The sequence below is a fragment of the Camelina sativa genome, chromosome 8 (assembly GCF_030686135.1).
Source record: "Camelina sativa cultivar CO46 ecotype springtype chromosome 8, ASM3068613v1".
Taxonomy (NCBI): Eukaryota; Viridiplantae; Streptophyta; class Magnoliopsida; order Brassicales; family Brassicaceae; genus Camelina; species Camelina sativa.
The window spans coordinates 6,748,966-6,765,160 of record NC_141887.1 but is presented as its reverse complement, the minus strand read 5'-3'; the positions used below and the strand labels follow the sequence as shown (position 1 = coordinate 6,765,160).

Below are 16,195 nucleotides of genomic sequence, written 5' to 3'. Positions count from 1 at the left end.
TTTGCTTGCTCTTTCCCACAAAATCTTTATTTGTTTAAGTTGTGCAATCTCCGGTACAAACATTGACCGAAGCTTGTCTATTAAGAAAGATGTTCAAATCAAATTATATTTTTAAGAAGTTGACAATAGAAAAAATCAACTAAGCATAACACAATTGATAAAAGTTTAAACTCTATCTCGCTTGATGTCGTAGTTCTCGTGTAGAAATAGCTCACAACATCTACAATTGATCAGTTAATTTTATGTTCTTTGTAGATTATTTATAAGTCAATAGAAAAAAAAAATAAGTTGACTTTCAAAAATAAATTATTAATAAATAACATAAAATATAACAAATAAAAAATTAATATAAAAAATACGAATGAATAAGAAATAAAAGTGAATCAATAGTTTAAAAAACCAGGTATGTAAAAAAACAATCAACAAAAATATAAGTTGAGTATTTCAAAATAAATCAAAAAGTAAATTTAGCCGATAGAAACGAAATATATGTCCACAATTTTAAAAATGATCTTAATAAAAAGTTAACTTAGAATAAAATAATTGATAAACAAGTTGACAAAAAAAATTCAATTGATAAACAAAAATTAACTCAAATATATTAATATATATATGTATATATATATATATATATATATATAATCATAGACAAGGGCTCAGACTTTCCTTCATTTCACCGAGGTATTGAAGTCAAATTCTGGTAACAATGTTGCTGCTTTTGCCGACGGAGATAGGCACCACCATGCTTTTGATCCTCCTGGGTAAGCTAATTCTGGGTTGTTTATTAGTGTAATTCTAGATTGTTTTTCTTTTTTATTCTATATCTTTGTGATTTGGTTGTGCATACTCATTATGCAACAGTTTGGGTATGATGAGAAAGAAGATCCCGTCCCACTTGGTAAGTTACATGAGGTATGAGCAAATGTGGTTGAAATGATGGCGGCTCAGCGTCATGCTGTGCGTATTCAGTGTTTGGATGCTTTGGAGGATGTGACTGATGCAATAAATCAATGCACCCGTGAATAGGTCATCCAACCATAACCAAATTGCTTTTACCCATGTTCTCTAATTTGTTTAGTCTTGTTGTGTAAAATGCTATTAATGTGAGGTTTATGACTGGTTTTTATCACAAAAATTTGTTTGGATGTTAATGCCAGCTTGTTTGTCTCTCTCTCTTGTTAATCCACATGAACACACATCAAGGTATTTTTAATTCTTCGGCATCACCAAAGGCCAAAAAAAAAAAAAAAAAAAAAAACAAATTCAAATAGATTGATCAATTTTACACTGAGTTTCCTAAGTTATACAAAATGTTATATTGCATGGTAATTGCAGTAAAAAAAACAAAGTTATGTTAAACAGTTTATGTTAATTTTTGTATTTAATGGTTTCTAGATTTCTTTTTGATATAAACAAAAATGAGAATTTTGTAGTGTATCCTACTATATTAATTGGGAAGTACAAATATAAAACTAACCTTAAAATGTGTAAAAAATTACATTCAATTGTCATTAAAAAAACTTAATTAAGCTTAGTTAATTAATTAAATAAAGATAATTAATAAAAAAAATAAAATATGCTGACATAGCAAATATAAAAAAATCTAAAAAAATAAAAAAAATATATTTTCTCTCTCTAATAAATTGTGGACGAAAATTACTAAATATATTTTTTAAAATTATAAACCAATCAGAATTTCAAAAACTAAGATTTTTATATCCAAGTACACAATACACTACAAGAAATATTAGCATTGATAGCAGAAAAACATAGCGTAGTTTTCATAAATGCTATCGTTGATAAAAAAAAAAAAAAATGAGACTATATAATAGCGTTATAAAAACGCTAAACCTAAAAATGACTAAGCGGGCATCTAAATTTGGGAGTGGGAACCAAAAACCACGAAAATCGTAAATGTGTGTTAAAGGTTTTTCCTGTTTTCACCAAAGTTTTTTGATATATTGATTTCTGATATTCTAACACTGGTTTATTGGTTTTAACTTTCAACACAAGTCTTATATCAAGATCAATGGCAAGGCTGGCAAACGAAAATTTTGATTGCCTCTTCACGTTCTCACATGTTTTGGGTAATCATGAATTGTTGGTAGTATGTAAATATCAAGTATTTTTTTGTTGGTAGTCTGTAAATGCCAAGTTTTTTTTTTTTTAATATTTATGATATATGAGTAAATGTATAAATGTCTTGTTTCTATTTGTTCGGATTACTAAAGATACTTGAGAAAGTTTAACTACAATACTGTCATGTAAAGTTGTAAACTAAATATTCCAAAAATATCTGAAAGAACATATGTAAAATGGTTCTTGGATTGTTACGTGCTTTTTTACATATAGCATAAATCATAGTTACTTATAACTATTTATATATACTTTTTTTTTTTTTTGCAGATGTAGGAGAAGTATTAGCACAATGTTATTATGTTCTCTTTTGTAGTTAACAAAAATACATCTCATATGCTAATATTAAATAGAAATCTATTTATTTTGTCTTTTTTGGTTTTAAACATTTTATAACACCTTAAAACTTTATTGAGCTTTTTGAATAAAAATATACATCAAACAATAATAATAAAAACATACATCAAACTGTATTAGTTTCATAATCTATACATTTTAATATTTATTTTATATTTAATATTTGAAATATTACACTTTTGTTCTCTATTAATCATTATTTCGCCACTATTTCATACATTATATGAGCTTATAGCAGTTAGATCCTTTAAAATTGACTAAGCTTAAAATTTCTAATGTGGAAGTGCCTAACACTTTTTTAAACACAGATTTCAAGCAATTGACGTGTGATTAGTTCATCAAACAAGTAAAAAACAAAAGCATTTTAACATGAAGAAAAAGCAACTAATTAGTTTGTTTAACTTTTGTTCTAAAATAAAAAGAATACTAAGGAAACTGTAAAATAATGTCAAAAGGATCTCGGGAAATCATATTAAAAACTCTTTTAAATTATAATATTTTCAATATAAAAATATTAAAAAAAAGAAAAAGAAAATTAATATATTAAAAAGAGAAATATAAATTTTCAATAAAATACGAATATTAACAAAAAGAAATTATTCGATCAATCCTATATATTTTCAATATAAATAATAACCGGAGGCATATCATAATTTGTTTTTTGTAAATTTTGAACTGTTAGTCACAATTATGATTGATTAATAGGTCTTACGGGCATCGTTTTTATTTTTTGTCATCGCTTTTGCCACCATTGTGGGATTGAATTTGCTTCTCACTTTCTCTAATGTTCCATTCCTCTTTCACAATATGGGCAAATTTGATTTGATTTAATAAATTCCATGGCAGGGCACAAAAAGTGATAGCAGCTTTGTTCAAGCTAAAATACACACACAGGGTTTTAATTGCACAAAACATAAGTAAAAACACACACATAGGAATACAAAATATTTAATGTAATGCAGCATATGTTTTATGGCAAAACGATGCCATTTGGGTCAGCAGAGGAAACCTTAAAGAGCGAAGGAAACCTTATGGCGATACAATGCCATTTACCCATACATTGGGCTTGGAGCTTTAGCACCTAGCTTCTCTATTTTGAAGACAACTTCCAAAACATGGTTACTTTTAAATATATAAATGTCTTGTTTCTAACTGGTCGGATTACTATAGATACTTGGGAAAGTATAACTACAATACTGTCATATAAACTAAATATTCCAAAAATAGCTGTAAAAACAAATGTCAAATGGTTCTTGGACTGTTACGTGCTTTTACATATAGCATAAATCATAGTTACGGTAAAACCTCTATAAATTAATAAGATCGGGAACATGAAATTTTATTAATTGATAGAGGTTTTAATTTATCGATAAATTAATAATTATTAATTTATCGATAAATTAATAAAATATTAATTTATGAAGTTGACGATTCATGAACTTGATGATTTGATTAATAATTTTGGCTATCGTAATAGGATGGATGCCAATAGTTTACTAGATTATCCATGCAAAAATGATACATGTATTTGTTCATAGTTAAGAAAAAATCACTCCTACTATCATTCATGGTGATGATGAAGTTGAAGAAGATATATCGGTACATTAATAACAAGTTATACGTAAAGAATCAATTATCGCGTATAAAACTCTATAATTTTGGATGTGATTTGTGAAGACAACACCAGAATTTTTTATGCAGTCAGAAATATTATAGATAAGCTCCAACAAGAATACAAATTCAATAATAAGCAAACAACAATATAGTCATATATTTCACTAGATTTTCTTAGATAAATATATATATATATATATATATATATATATAGTTTACTTGATTATTAATTTATGATATTGATGGGACCATATTTTTACACCGGATTTTCAAAAAAAATATTATTTTATTATTTTATCGAAATGCGTCATTTTTTATACCGGCCCAACTCGATACCGGAAAAATTTATTAATTTATAGCGAGTATTAATTTATAGAGGTTCTACTGTACTTGTAATTATTTATGTATATACATACAACTTTTTTTTGTGGATGTAGGAGAAGTATTAGCACAATGTTATTATGTTCTCTTTTGTAGTTAACAAAAATACATCACATAAGCTAATATGAAATATAAACTTTTATTTTGGTTTTGTTGGTTTTAAACATTTTATAACATCTTAAAACTTTAGTGAGCTTTCTAAATAAAAATATACATCAAACAACGGTAAAAAAACATACATCAAACTGTATTAGTTTAAAATATACATTTTCATTAAAACATCTCTATTGTAAATATTTTTTTTTAAACGAACAGATGTTATCAGTCAGTAGAGAAAAAGTAGCATACAAGACAAAAAAGATAGTTTAAAGGACAACATAAAAGGACATTCTCCAAAGTTTAAAGCAACGTAACAGAGGTAGATAAGGACAAACAATATTAGGAATTTAAGAACTATGGACCAAAAGCTAGCTAGCATTCTGGAGCATGTGAAGTTAAGGAATATCGATGCAACTTCCAAGAGCAGGTCAATGGAACAAAAGATGGCCTCAGTCTTGATTCGAAGACTAGGTGGCGATAAACGGCTAAAGCTGAAAGTCTCACTGAAGTGAGAAGGACTACTCTGGGTAGAGCTTTGCTAATGTATATTGTATACCATGTATTTTTACATCACATCACATAAGCTAATATAAAAATACATCTCAATTGTAGACACTTAAAGAACCACATTATGCTCGTATAAATTAAAGAGCAAAAACAATTTTCATATTTATGTATTTATTTTCTTCAATTAGTCTAATTCTCTCATGGTGATTATGGTACTCAAATGCCTAGACCTAAAATACTGCTATATTTTTATATGCATATAAAATCTGATAGGTTACTTTGGATTTCAGTATTGAATATCCTGGTTATATGGTTATCTATTATTGAATAATCCATAAAGTTATACTTAGAGATAAAAATAGGGTTGTCTCTAATAACAATCCCTTATACTTACCTGGTAAAGACTCTCATCCAAACTTAAAAGTCGTTAGTTCAAATAATATTTGGAAATAGACCTTATAAAATATTTTAGTCCCTGACTTTAGAGAATGCACAGACGTATGCCTAACGACCTTATAATTATTTAAGTTAAAATATACAATTTATCATAGTATCTAAATTCTTAAGAACGTAAACAAAGTTCATACAAATTATATGAATATTGTATACGATTTACACTTTTATTCTGCGAATTACTGTATCTTTTTTTTTTTTTTTGGGTAAGTTTTATAAATAATAAGATAACATGTTACATGTCCCACTTGCCAGTTTGAGTGTTGTCTTACAATTGCTCAATAAAGCTTTGAAACATGATTTGTTAAAAGAAAAGTGGATGGGAAAGCAAAGTAAGCGACAATATAAAATATAACTCATCTCTCTCTACAGCTGAAGCAAAGAACATCAGAATCCAAGGCACTTTCCAAGTATCTTGCATCACAATTATCTACTCTATATATACAAAAACATACAAATAAACCAATGTGTGACCACAAACCCAATCAAGAACCAATGGCGTTGAAAACTTTGCCAGCGCAGCCACTGCGCCGCCCTAGCCTTGTATGCTACGTTTTTCTCGTCATACTAACTCTTATCTTCATCGCAGCTGTAGGTTTTCTCATTACCTGGTTTGTAACCAAACCCAAGAAACTTCATTACACTCTTGAAAACGCCTCGGTTCAAAACTTTAACCTTACCAACGACAATCACATGTCAGCTACGTTCATATTCACCATCCAGTCCCACAATCCTAACCACAGGATCTCGGTCTACTACAGCTCCGTCGAGATATTCGTTAAATTCAAGGACCAGACGCTTGCGTTCGACACGATGGAGCCGTTTCACCAACCGAGGATGAATGTCAAACAGATTGATGACATGTTAGTCGCACAAAACGTCGCCGTTTCTAAATCCAATGGTAAGAATTTGAGGGCTCAAATCTCGTCGGGAAAGATCGATTTTGAAGTGTTTGTTAAGGCGAGGGTTAGGTTTAAAGTCGGGGTATGGAAGACAGCACATCATACGGCTAAGGTTAAGTGTCCTCATGTCACGGTCGCCTTGTCGCAGTCACAGAATTCCCAAAATAGTTCATGTGATGTTGATATTTGATTACTAAGTTTGCATTTTCACACTAATAATCGTATCGTTCATCCTCTGATATGTGATGCTGGTGATTCCTGTTATGCATGAACGAATATTTGTGCATTTATACTTGTTTTTAACGTCAACACTCACATTTATTATACTCTTTCTTTCTTTCTTTCTTTTTCTTTGGATCAAAGAGTTCTCTAACAAGTAACAACACTAGATATTAAAAAAAATTATGGATGTAGAGTATTTTTCAGTGGTAGAATTGTAGATAATAGATACTGTTAAGTTATAAAACTAATTTAACCTGATCTGATCTTCATATTTTAAGAGATTATGGGCTCAAAAAATACATTTTTTCATTTTTTTATAATTGGTTTTCTTTTAATTGCATAAAAGAACACAATTACAAGATTGTCTATGGCCCATATTTGTTTTTAATATCAATATAAGCCCAATTAAACACACATATTTTGGAACCCAATTTTGCAAGCTCAATTCAAGATAAGGTAAAAGTGGGAAATCCTAAGATGGAAGTGAACAGTTTTGTCGTACAAACAATAATACCAAAGAGTGTCTAGGTTTTATACAGAAACCAGATGATGATTAGCTTGCCGTCGCAAACCCTATTTGAAAGAGGGATGGATTGGAGGCAACGTTTGTTGTATCAAAACAGAGACAGTTATTTGTTCCCTACAAGGTAAATTTCTAAAGTTTCCATAGTTATATATTTCTCTTCTTCAATTAGTCTGGTTCTCTCATCTTGATAATCATTAAAGTCAAGATTGTTTTTCATAAAACACCCTCCAGCAAATAATTTATTTTTCTTTTTCTTTCTTAAATTAATTTTATAAAATGCATTAGCGCATTAACTGCATGAAGCGAGAGACGATTTCATTTGGTTAAATGTGAATTGGGTTACGATGAATTCTACTAAATTCTTTGATGCATCAAAATTTATTACCTAGGATCTCGGTTTTGCATCTCCGTTTTATAAAGAAAAGAATATTGATAAAATAATCATAAGGTTAGAAGCAACGTAAGATTCTGATATTTGACACACACACACACACACACACACAAAACGTAAGATTCTGAAGCAAAAAACATCAGATTCTAGAATCCGAAGCATTATCTATGTCTATATATAAAATCATCCAAATCAACCAGTGTGTAACCTTAAAACTCTCTAGCTAGATCCAATGCCTCCGATAACTTCGTCAAGCCGCCGTAGCCTTCGCCATGTTATCTTCTTCATATTTACCATAATATTCATCATAGCTCTAGGTGTTTTCATTACCTGGCTCGTAACCAAACGCAAGAAACTTCATTACAGTGTTGAATACGCGTTTGTACAAAACTTTACCCTTACCAACGAAAATTACATGTCAGCTACATTCAAAATCACCATCCAGTCGTACAACCCCAACCACCAACTCTCGGTTTACTACACTTCCGTCCAGATATTCGTTCAATTCAAGGACCAGACGCTTGCGTTCGACACGAAGTTGGAACCGTTTCAACAACCGCGAATGAACGTTGCGCTGATCGATGACGCGTTGATCGTTCAAAACGTCCGCGTTTCCGAATCCAGTGGTGAGGATTTGAGGGTTCAAGCTTCGTTGGGAAATATCGACTTTGAAGTATTTGTTAAGGCGAGGGTTAGGTTCATAATCGGATTTTGGTGGACAGCACATCGTACGGCTAATATTGAGTGTTCTCATGTCACATTCTCTTTGTCCCAACTAAACAATTCCCAACATAGTTCATGTTACGCTAATCTTTAGTTAGTAAGTTTAGCATTGTCACACTAATAATTAAATTGTTCATAAATTGACTTATGTTATGCATGCATGAACGAATTATATTTATAGTCATTTTTTACGTATAAATGTACATGTATATATACTTTTGTAATGTTTTTTGTTTTTTTTTGGGTCAAAGAATTCTCTAACAACACTATAGGTATCTAGAAATGTAGCCCCTGAAATTTCAACATATGTGTAATAGTTTTGAACGTAAAGTAAGTTTTTTTCATTGGTTATGTACTGTTATTTATAGACTACATAAAATAAACTATAGTTAACCTAACCTGATTTCTGATCTCCAAATTTATGAGATTATGGACTCCAAAAATTTATTGGTTAAGTAATTTTTTTTTTGGTTGTTGTTGTTAACTCCAGTAAATTAATTAAACAGCACTAAAATTATGGGACTACAAGATCTCGAAAAGAAATCTTTTTTTTTTTTGAAAAAGATCTCGAGAAGATGTCATATTTGCTCATCATGGGATTTCAACATTTTCAGTTATAGAGTATACCAAATTCTATGGACTGTTGAAATGAAGAGGAGTCTAGTTTTTTCCTTTTTTTTTTCTCTTTTTTTCTTTTTACTTGTTGTTGTTGTGATCATCGAACTTTAGTTGCTGTTGTAAATAAAAGTTGTAAACTATTGCACGAGACAGTGTACAAGATACATAAAAAATAATATGCAGAAAAAATCTTTCAGAAAGTAGTTAATTCCACAATGTGTACTCTAGGAACTTTGACTTATCTAATCATCTTTACATATCACCATATATAAGTACATATGGAGTATAAACACACATTTACCATGATACAAAATGTAAGTTTATTATCGATAAAGCATCGTGAATACATGAAAAGAGGGATAGCTCTTCTGATTAGAAGTGTTGGCATGAAAGAGACAAAATAATTATGTGGGGTGGGAACACAGTCTAGCTGGTTTGAATCTTATCGAAGAATAACAACAGTACTATAACATTATGCCTATAATGGAAGTGCTAAGAACTTTACTGAAAGAATATAGGTTCCAATAATATTATAATATAGAAGTTTAAAAATGGATGTCAATATAAGAAGATAGGTTGCAAAAGTTGGAAATACTTGTGAGCTCCATATAATGGTTTATTCGGATGACTTTTGTATATGTGGTAATCACTTGTAAGTTCAAAACCATATTCCTGGAAGTACTGTATTCATATTCGGCAAGTTAAAGTATCTCCTTGGCTCCAAGCCTGCTCTAGTACTAACTGAGCAAAATCCTCTCCCCGTATCTATATAGTATATTACAAGAGCCCATCGTTTTCTAATCTGAACAATAATATATTTCAAGGAGAAAGAGCATATTTAGTTATGTATGTAGATCCTATTTCTAAATAGACATGGAACTGTCGTGTATTCAATCAAAGCAACCCATTCAAGTCGTTGTTTATCGACTAATTATTGTGTCTGGAGAAAAATGATATATGGTCTAGATGCATCACATCTTAAATATTGTAATGATTGGTCTATGGTCTCTAAGTTGAAGATTCGATTATCAATAATAAAGAAAAAAGAAAGTGGAAGTCTGGGCCGAAGACACCACACTATATGATAACATTCGGTGACGTTAAATATTTATGTACATAAAAGAAATAAGAAATGATTGCAGATTCAAGAAGCAAAGCATGTAAAATTTGTGGTGTTAATTGCTAATCCAGTCAACATGTATGCCCATCGCTTTGCACGCGCAACTTTCACCAACATGATAACATTTAATACGCAATTTAACATTTTTTTTGTTTTTGCTTTTTTTTTATGCTATAACTCTTTATAAAAAATGTGGACGTACGCTTACATTTCTCCAATTCCGGGAAAATATTGGCTTCTCCATTGGTGGTCTCTTATTAAGAAAGAGAAAAAAAGAAAGAATCCAAATAAAACTTCAGCGTTCTCAATTACGTTGATTTTATAACTTATTTTTACAATGAGGTTTTTCATAGTTTTCGTATCGTACATATATACAAAAAACAAACAAACATACATACATACGTATATATGTGTGATGCAAAAACATATTTAAACAAACATCGCTAACACGTTTGATGCTTTATACCAAACAATTCGCACAAAAGGCAGAAACTCATTTAAGTACATTATTTAGTTCATTATAACCTTTGAGGATCTATATAATGGTTTTGCTGGATGGACTTGGGAAGCTGACTAAGTTCAAAATTGATATACAAACAACACTCGAAAAATGTCACTTCAATTTACAATTCTCTTTCTTTTCATATTCTCAACATCGTCATCTTATTTCATCTGTCCCGCACACTCCAAAATCGCTCGACTTGGGATTTCTCCAAATCTGCTAAAGAATGCACCAGACAGACCAACACAAAAAATTGCTGAATCTGATCTTAAGTTATTCTACTTTAATCAGACTCTCGACCATTTCACATTCACAACGGAAAGCTACCTGACATTTCAACAACGATACGCCATCGATTCCAAGCACTGGGCTGGTGCTAAAGCGAACGCACCAATCTTAGCATTTCTTGGACTGGAATCATCGTTAGAGACTGATTTTTCTGCCTTCGGTTTCCTTAGAGACAATGCTCCTCACTTTAAAGCGCTCTGCGTCTACATAGAGGTGTGTGTATCAGTGTATATATGTGTGTTTATATAGATTTGTTGTGTAGCCGTGTTTGCATGTAAGTACATACAATATATAATGCAGCATAGGTATTATGGGAAGACGATTCCATTTGGATCAGTAAAAGAAGCAATGAAGAACGCGAGTACGTTGGGGTATTTGAACACGGCTCAAGCCTTAGCAGACTACGCCGCAATTCTCTTGCATGTTAAGGAGAAGTACTCCACTAAACACAGTCCTATCATTGTCGTAGGAGGATCGTATGGTGGAAGTAAGTCTATGCACACTAGTATTATATATATATATGTCATTAGTCCGTATATATGTAATATAATTACTCTTTAACACAGAGCCGGTTTTAAATATTAAAAGGCCATATGGGGAAAAACAAATCGCTTTGCACATTTTCATAATAATTATTCTTGAACTTAATAGAAATAATATTTTCAGTGTGCGAGATATAAAAGCTGTAAGTACTTTTCCTTTTCCTTAATTTTTCGTTTTATTTATAATATAATAATTTTGGATTAATTATTTTTTTGGAAAAAAAAAAAAAAGAAAAAAGAAGTGTCAACCTCAAAACTTACTTATAAGAGGCCACTTTAGCTTTACCCAAAAAAAAAAAAAAACATTAATGAAATGGAAGCCGAAATTGTTTTATAAAGATAAAGGCCGAAAACATATGAGCTTGTCAAGCTTGGCTGAAGGGCCGACCCTGCTTACATATTTTACTCTCAGTGATAATATCAAATACATATGATACAAAGGTATACGGAATAATCATTGGTTTAATTATGTTTTTCTCCGGTATTACGTTTTTCATGGACACACAGTGTTAGCAGCATGGTTTAGGCTAAAATATCCGCACATAGCTCTCGGGGCATTAGCATCTTCAGCTCCTCTTCTCTACTTTGAAGATACTCGTCCTAAATTTGGTTATTATTATATTATTACCAAAGTTTTCAAGGTAATAACAACTATTCAATTATTAAACCTTAATTATCAGTATGTTGGAGTTTGCTTTTGTTATATCACAATAAATCAATTTTTTGCTAGTCACAATTATTGTGTTGCTAGTCTTTACTAATTTTAATTGCATCATTCTCTTTATGTTAACATATATTCTATTAGGAAACGAACAAGAGATGTTACAATACGATCCGCAAATCTTGGAAACAAATCGATAAAGTTGCTGCCAAACCCAACGGCTTATTGATCCTCGGCAAAAAGTTCAAAACTTGCGCGTAGGAATAAATATCTTTTAATTTTGTAATTGTCAATTCTTTTATCTATGGTTAAAACGCTTAATTTTCTTCCTTGAAATAAATTGGCAGTCCATTAAATAAAAGCTTTGATCTGAAAGATTTTTTGGACACGATATACGCTGAAGCTGTTCAGTACAACGAGGGTTTCTTGGTGACCAACGTGTGCAGTGCAATCAACGCCAACCCACCAAACCGTAAAATAGATATACTCGACCGGATTTTCGCAGGTGTCGTCGCTTTAACAGGCAATCAATCTTGCTATGATACTAATTATTCTGTGCTAGTCGCAAACGATGATATGGCATGGAGATGGCAAGTATGTAAATTAAGCAGTAAAAGGCATATTAAAACCCAGTTTAACATATAGATATAAGATTTTTATAACCTTAATTAAATGAAATGATCTTTATATAGGGCTGCAGCGAGATAGTGATACCCGTGGGACATGACAAACAAGATACCATGTTCCCAACATCCCCGTTTAATATGACCAGTTTCATTGAGGGCTGTGAATCTAATTATGGTGTCTCTCCTAGGCCACATTGGATCACAACGTACTATGGCATTCAGGTATAGATAGATGAATAATTAACTTTTAATACTCATGTATATAAGTATATTATATAATCAAGTCTATTACACGTACAAGCCACTAAAATCTCCTTCATGTATCCTTACATTGTTACATTCTTTGAGGTTTGATAAATATTGGTTTTATTGTCTCTATTTTACATCATTTATATTCAACTTTTTGTTTGTTTTGCATAATCTTTTCTACAGTTTTGCTTCGTTTTATTTTTATTTTTAGGTGTATCTTATTATGAAATATATATATACAGGATATCAAATTAATCCTCCGAAGATTTGGGAGCAATATAATATTTTCTAATGGACTGTCAGATCCTTACAGCGTTGGCGGGTAAATAAGCATACTAGTTTTTGTTCATAATTGTTTGAATAGGTTATCGGTGAATTACTATATACAATGTTTTATGAGATAATTTTATTCATATATTATAGAGTTTTGGAGGATCTTTCAGATAGTGTAGTTGCCATCACCACAAATAATGGTAATTTATTTAATATTCAGTCTTATTCAAACCATTTTATCCATTCTTCATATGATGAACTCTCCCGTAATACTAATTTTAAATGTAATATTATATATGAGTAGGTTCACATTGTCAAGATATCAATTTGAAGAGCAAAGGAGATCCGGAGTGGCTGGTGATGCAAAGAGAGAAAGAAATTAAAATAATTGATTATTGGCTTTTAAAGTACCAAAAAGATCTAAGAGATCTTAACATATCAATCTAAGTACTGAGATTGAATAATAATTACTTGTGTCATATAAAAGGCAGTACTGCTAGCTACTGCACTAGTTTATTGAGATTGGGCTAGATTTTGAAACTTTCGACTGTGGCCCTTATATGTATGGTTTAAGAACCGAAATCCAAAACCAATACGTATGTATTGGACGTCGAAACTTTCGACTGTCACGTACGTATGACTTGGACGTCGAAATACCGAAACCAAGCAGAGAGGTTCGATGTCACGAACCAATATTTAATTAGAGTCCATATTGGATTACTCAATTGCAAACTGTCCCCACGCGAAAAAAAAAAGATTCTGTTATTCAAAAAATCCCTCAAATACTAATAAAACATCAACAGTTTGGTAAATTTAAAAAATCTTTCATTGCAAGAGTAATTAGTAGAAAAGTTTTAATACTAAAAAACCAAAATTAACTAATGAAGAGATGATGATGTGTTATTAACTCATGGAGAAACTTCCTTCATCTTATATATATATATATATATATATATATACTAGATAGTTATCCGCGCTGTACAACACGAAGAAATGTTTACGTAAATTTTACTGTAATTTGTTAGTTGTAAAATAATAGTAGAAGTTTATTTGATTTACTCTATATATTTTATAATTTTTTACATTTAATTTACTTAGTTTCATATTCTGATTTCAATGAGGTACCCGGTAATGATACAATTTTCAAATCCTTAAATTATATAAATTTGGTAAAATCAATAAAATAAAACAAAAACCCTTATTAAAGTGGTCCTGTTTAGAAATCTCGATTTGACTTTTAAAAATATTTTTAGTTATATATATTATATTGAATAAAAGCTAACATTTATGATTTCTTAGATTTTGATAAGATGTCACGTGATATATAATACTTAATAAATTAGATATAATATTTAATATTGCTAAGATGTAAATAATGTTGTATCATAGTTTTAAAATATATATGTTATTATTAAACGATTTAGGGATGCAAATATTTACTGTTAGTTTTATAAACAAAATTAAGTTTTATAATTGTTTTAAATAGTTTGTTATTGTTTCCTAAGATTTCTGAAACAATAAATATATTATGTTAAATAATTTTAAAAATATTGTTTATCATTTTATAGACTAATATAGAATTAGGAGATGTACCATTATATATATGACATGAATTTGTTTGTTTGATAATCAAGTTATATATTTATGAAATAAGAATGTGTCAAAATTCATTGATTGGCTATGCAAATCGAAATTAATCTTGGAAAAATCAATTGTAGAACCAAAGCATTCTAACTTTTCTTGTCCTCTAAACTCTTAATCAGTTGTACATGTTTTAACGAATTTATAACATTTTAATATATATTTTTTCTCAAGCATTTTCTGCAATTCGTAGCATAAAAATAAAAAGTCATTATTGTGGGGGCAATGAGGACTGAGCTTGAGAGAGAGAGGTCGTCGGCAAAGCTTGTCTTAACTCTAGAGTCTAGACGTTGTACGTGTAAATAAAGTTGGGGTGTTTCTAACTTGAGCTTTGAGATAAGGGTGGCAACCCAAGTTTGTGGTAGGAAGTAAATTATTATTATTATTATTATTTGGATTGCAGTGTGGTTTATTTGAATTTCGATGTGTTATGAGATTTATGGGTATATGTATAATCACAAAGCATAAATATATAAAACTATAAACACACAAAAACAACATATGTTTGTTAGTTTAAGCGGAATTAGAGAGTTTAGTGTGAAGAGATAAGGTTGATGAACAAAGAGAATAAGAAAGAAAAGAGATTTTATTAGAATAGTATGTTTATAATATCGGCTAAGAGCCTTAAATTGGATGTGCAACTAGGGCAACACTCTTTTACAAGTGAGAATAAACCATAGTGACATAGGGAGAGAGAGGGCTAATCCCTATAGTGATAGCGACGTCCCATGGTTTCCCTTAAGGAAACATGTGACCTCATCTCCAACGCTAGAAGTCTTCTTCTCGATCCTTCCTTCCTCTTGGGCCTTATCTAATGACTCGGCCCTTTATTTCATATTTGTGGCATTACTAATGATCGTACGGACGGTCGTACGGACAGACCATGGTACGGACAGGACCATGACCGACCAGATCAACTCCGACCCTATCTTGATCAATACTCCCCCTCAAGCTTAGTCGAGTGAAATGACTAAGCTTGGAACCCATGAAGCATCACCTCATTAAAAACCTTAACATAGAAAACCTCATGGGATAAAACTATGTTAAGGGAAAAAGAGTGTGATGTCCATAGATTAGAAGAGATGATCAAGAGTGAGTGATGTCTACAAGCCCAAGTTTGTTATGAATATGTTCACACACCTTGGGACATGCAGCCTTAGTGAATATATCTGTCAATTGATCTTGACTTCGAGTGTGACACGGTAAAATCACCCCTTCTTCGATCTTCTCTCGAACCTTGTGACAATCAACTTCAATGTATTTGGTTCTCTCATGAAAGACTGAATTCGTGGCTATATGAATTGCAGCTTCATTATCAGAATGCATGGTGATAGGTTTCTTTGAGTCAATGCCAAGATCCTTGA

At 30.9% G+C, this 16,195-nt stretch overlaps 3 protein-coding genes across 4 annotated transcripts; all 3 read left to right on the top strand.

Moving 5' to 3' along the window:
- Positions 1-5,988: 5,988 nt before the first annotated feature.
- On the top strand, positions 5,989-6,790 carry LOC104706588 (uncharacterized protein At1g08160-like). The gene has a single exon (XM_010422784.3). It carries the CDS (start codon positions 6,013-6,015, stop codon positions 6,637-6,639), a length of 627 nt encoding a protein of 208 aa, XP_010421086.2. The 5' UTR covers positions 5,989-6,012; the 3' UTR covers positions 6,640-6,790.
- A 787-nt stretch (positions 6,791-7,577) lies between these two features.
- LOC104706586 (uncharacterized protein At1g08160-like) lies at positions 7,578-8,709 on the top strand. The gene has a single exon (XM_010422783.2). The coding sequence runs from the start codon at positions 7,821-7,823 to the stop codon at positions 8,403-8,405; it is 585 nt and encodes a 194-aa protein (XP_010421085.1). The 5' UTR covers positions 7,578-7,820; the 3' UTR covers positions 8,406-8,709.
- Positions 8,710-10,334: 1,625 nt separating this feature from the next.
- Positions 10,335-13,732, top strand: LOC104706585 (uncharacterized). 2 transcript variants are annotated; one of them, XM_087463084.1, is made up of 9 exons: positions 10,335-11,052; positions 11,140-11,326; positions 11,889-12,022; positions 12,187-12,299; positions 12,390-12,636; positions 12,735-12,890; positions 13,160-13,239; positions 13,341-13,390; positions 13,495-13,732. In XM_087463084.1, the coding sequence occupies exons 1-9, from the start codon at positions 10,660-10,662 to the stop codon at positions 13,635-13,637; spliced, it is 1,503 nt and encodes a 500-aa protein (XP_087319210.1). In that variant the 5' UTR covers positions 10,335-10,659; the 3' UTR covers positions 13,638-13,732. The 2 variants fall into 2 exon arrangements, with proteins under 2 accessions (XP_087319210.1, XP_087319211.1); XM_087463085.1 differs by having other exon boundaries at positions 10,567-11,052; positions 11,145-11,326.
- Positions 13,733-16,195: the final 2,463 nt, after the last annotated feature.

What these genes read in the sequence shown, in the direction of transcription:
- LOC104706588 (XM_010422784.3), top strand. Translation starts at nt 6,013, where the DNA reads ATGTGTGACCACAAACCCAATCAAGAACCAATGGCGTTGAAAACTTTG.
- LOC104706586 (XM_010422783.2), top strand. Translation starts at nt 7,821, where the DNA reads ATGCCTCCGATAACTTCGTCAAGCCGCCGTAGCCTTCGCCATGTTATC.
- LOC104706585 (XM_087463084.1), top strand. Translation starts at nt 10,660, where the DNA reads ATGTCACTTCAATTTACAATTCTCTTTCTTTTCATATTCTCAACATCG. An exon ending in AGGAGGATCGTATGGTGGAA is followed by an intron (nt 11,327 to 11,888) that starts GTAAGTCTATGC and finishes ATGGACACACAG; the next exon opens with TGTTAGCAGCATGGTTTAGG. An exon ending in AAAAAGTTCAAAACTTGCGC is followed by an intron (nt 12,300 to 12,389) that starts GTAGGAATAAAT and finishes ATAAATTGGCAG; the next exon opens with TCCATTAAATAAAAGCTTTG.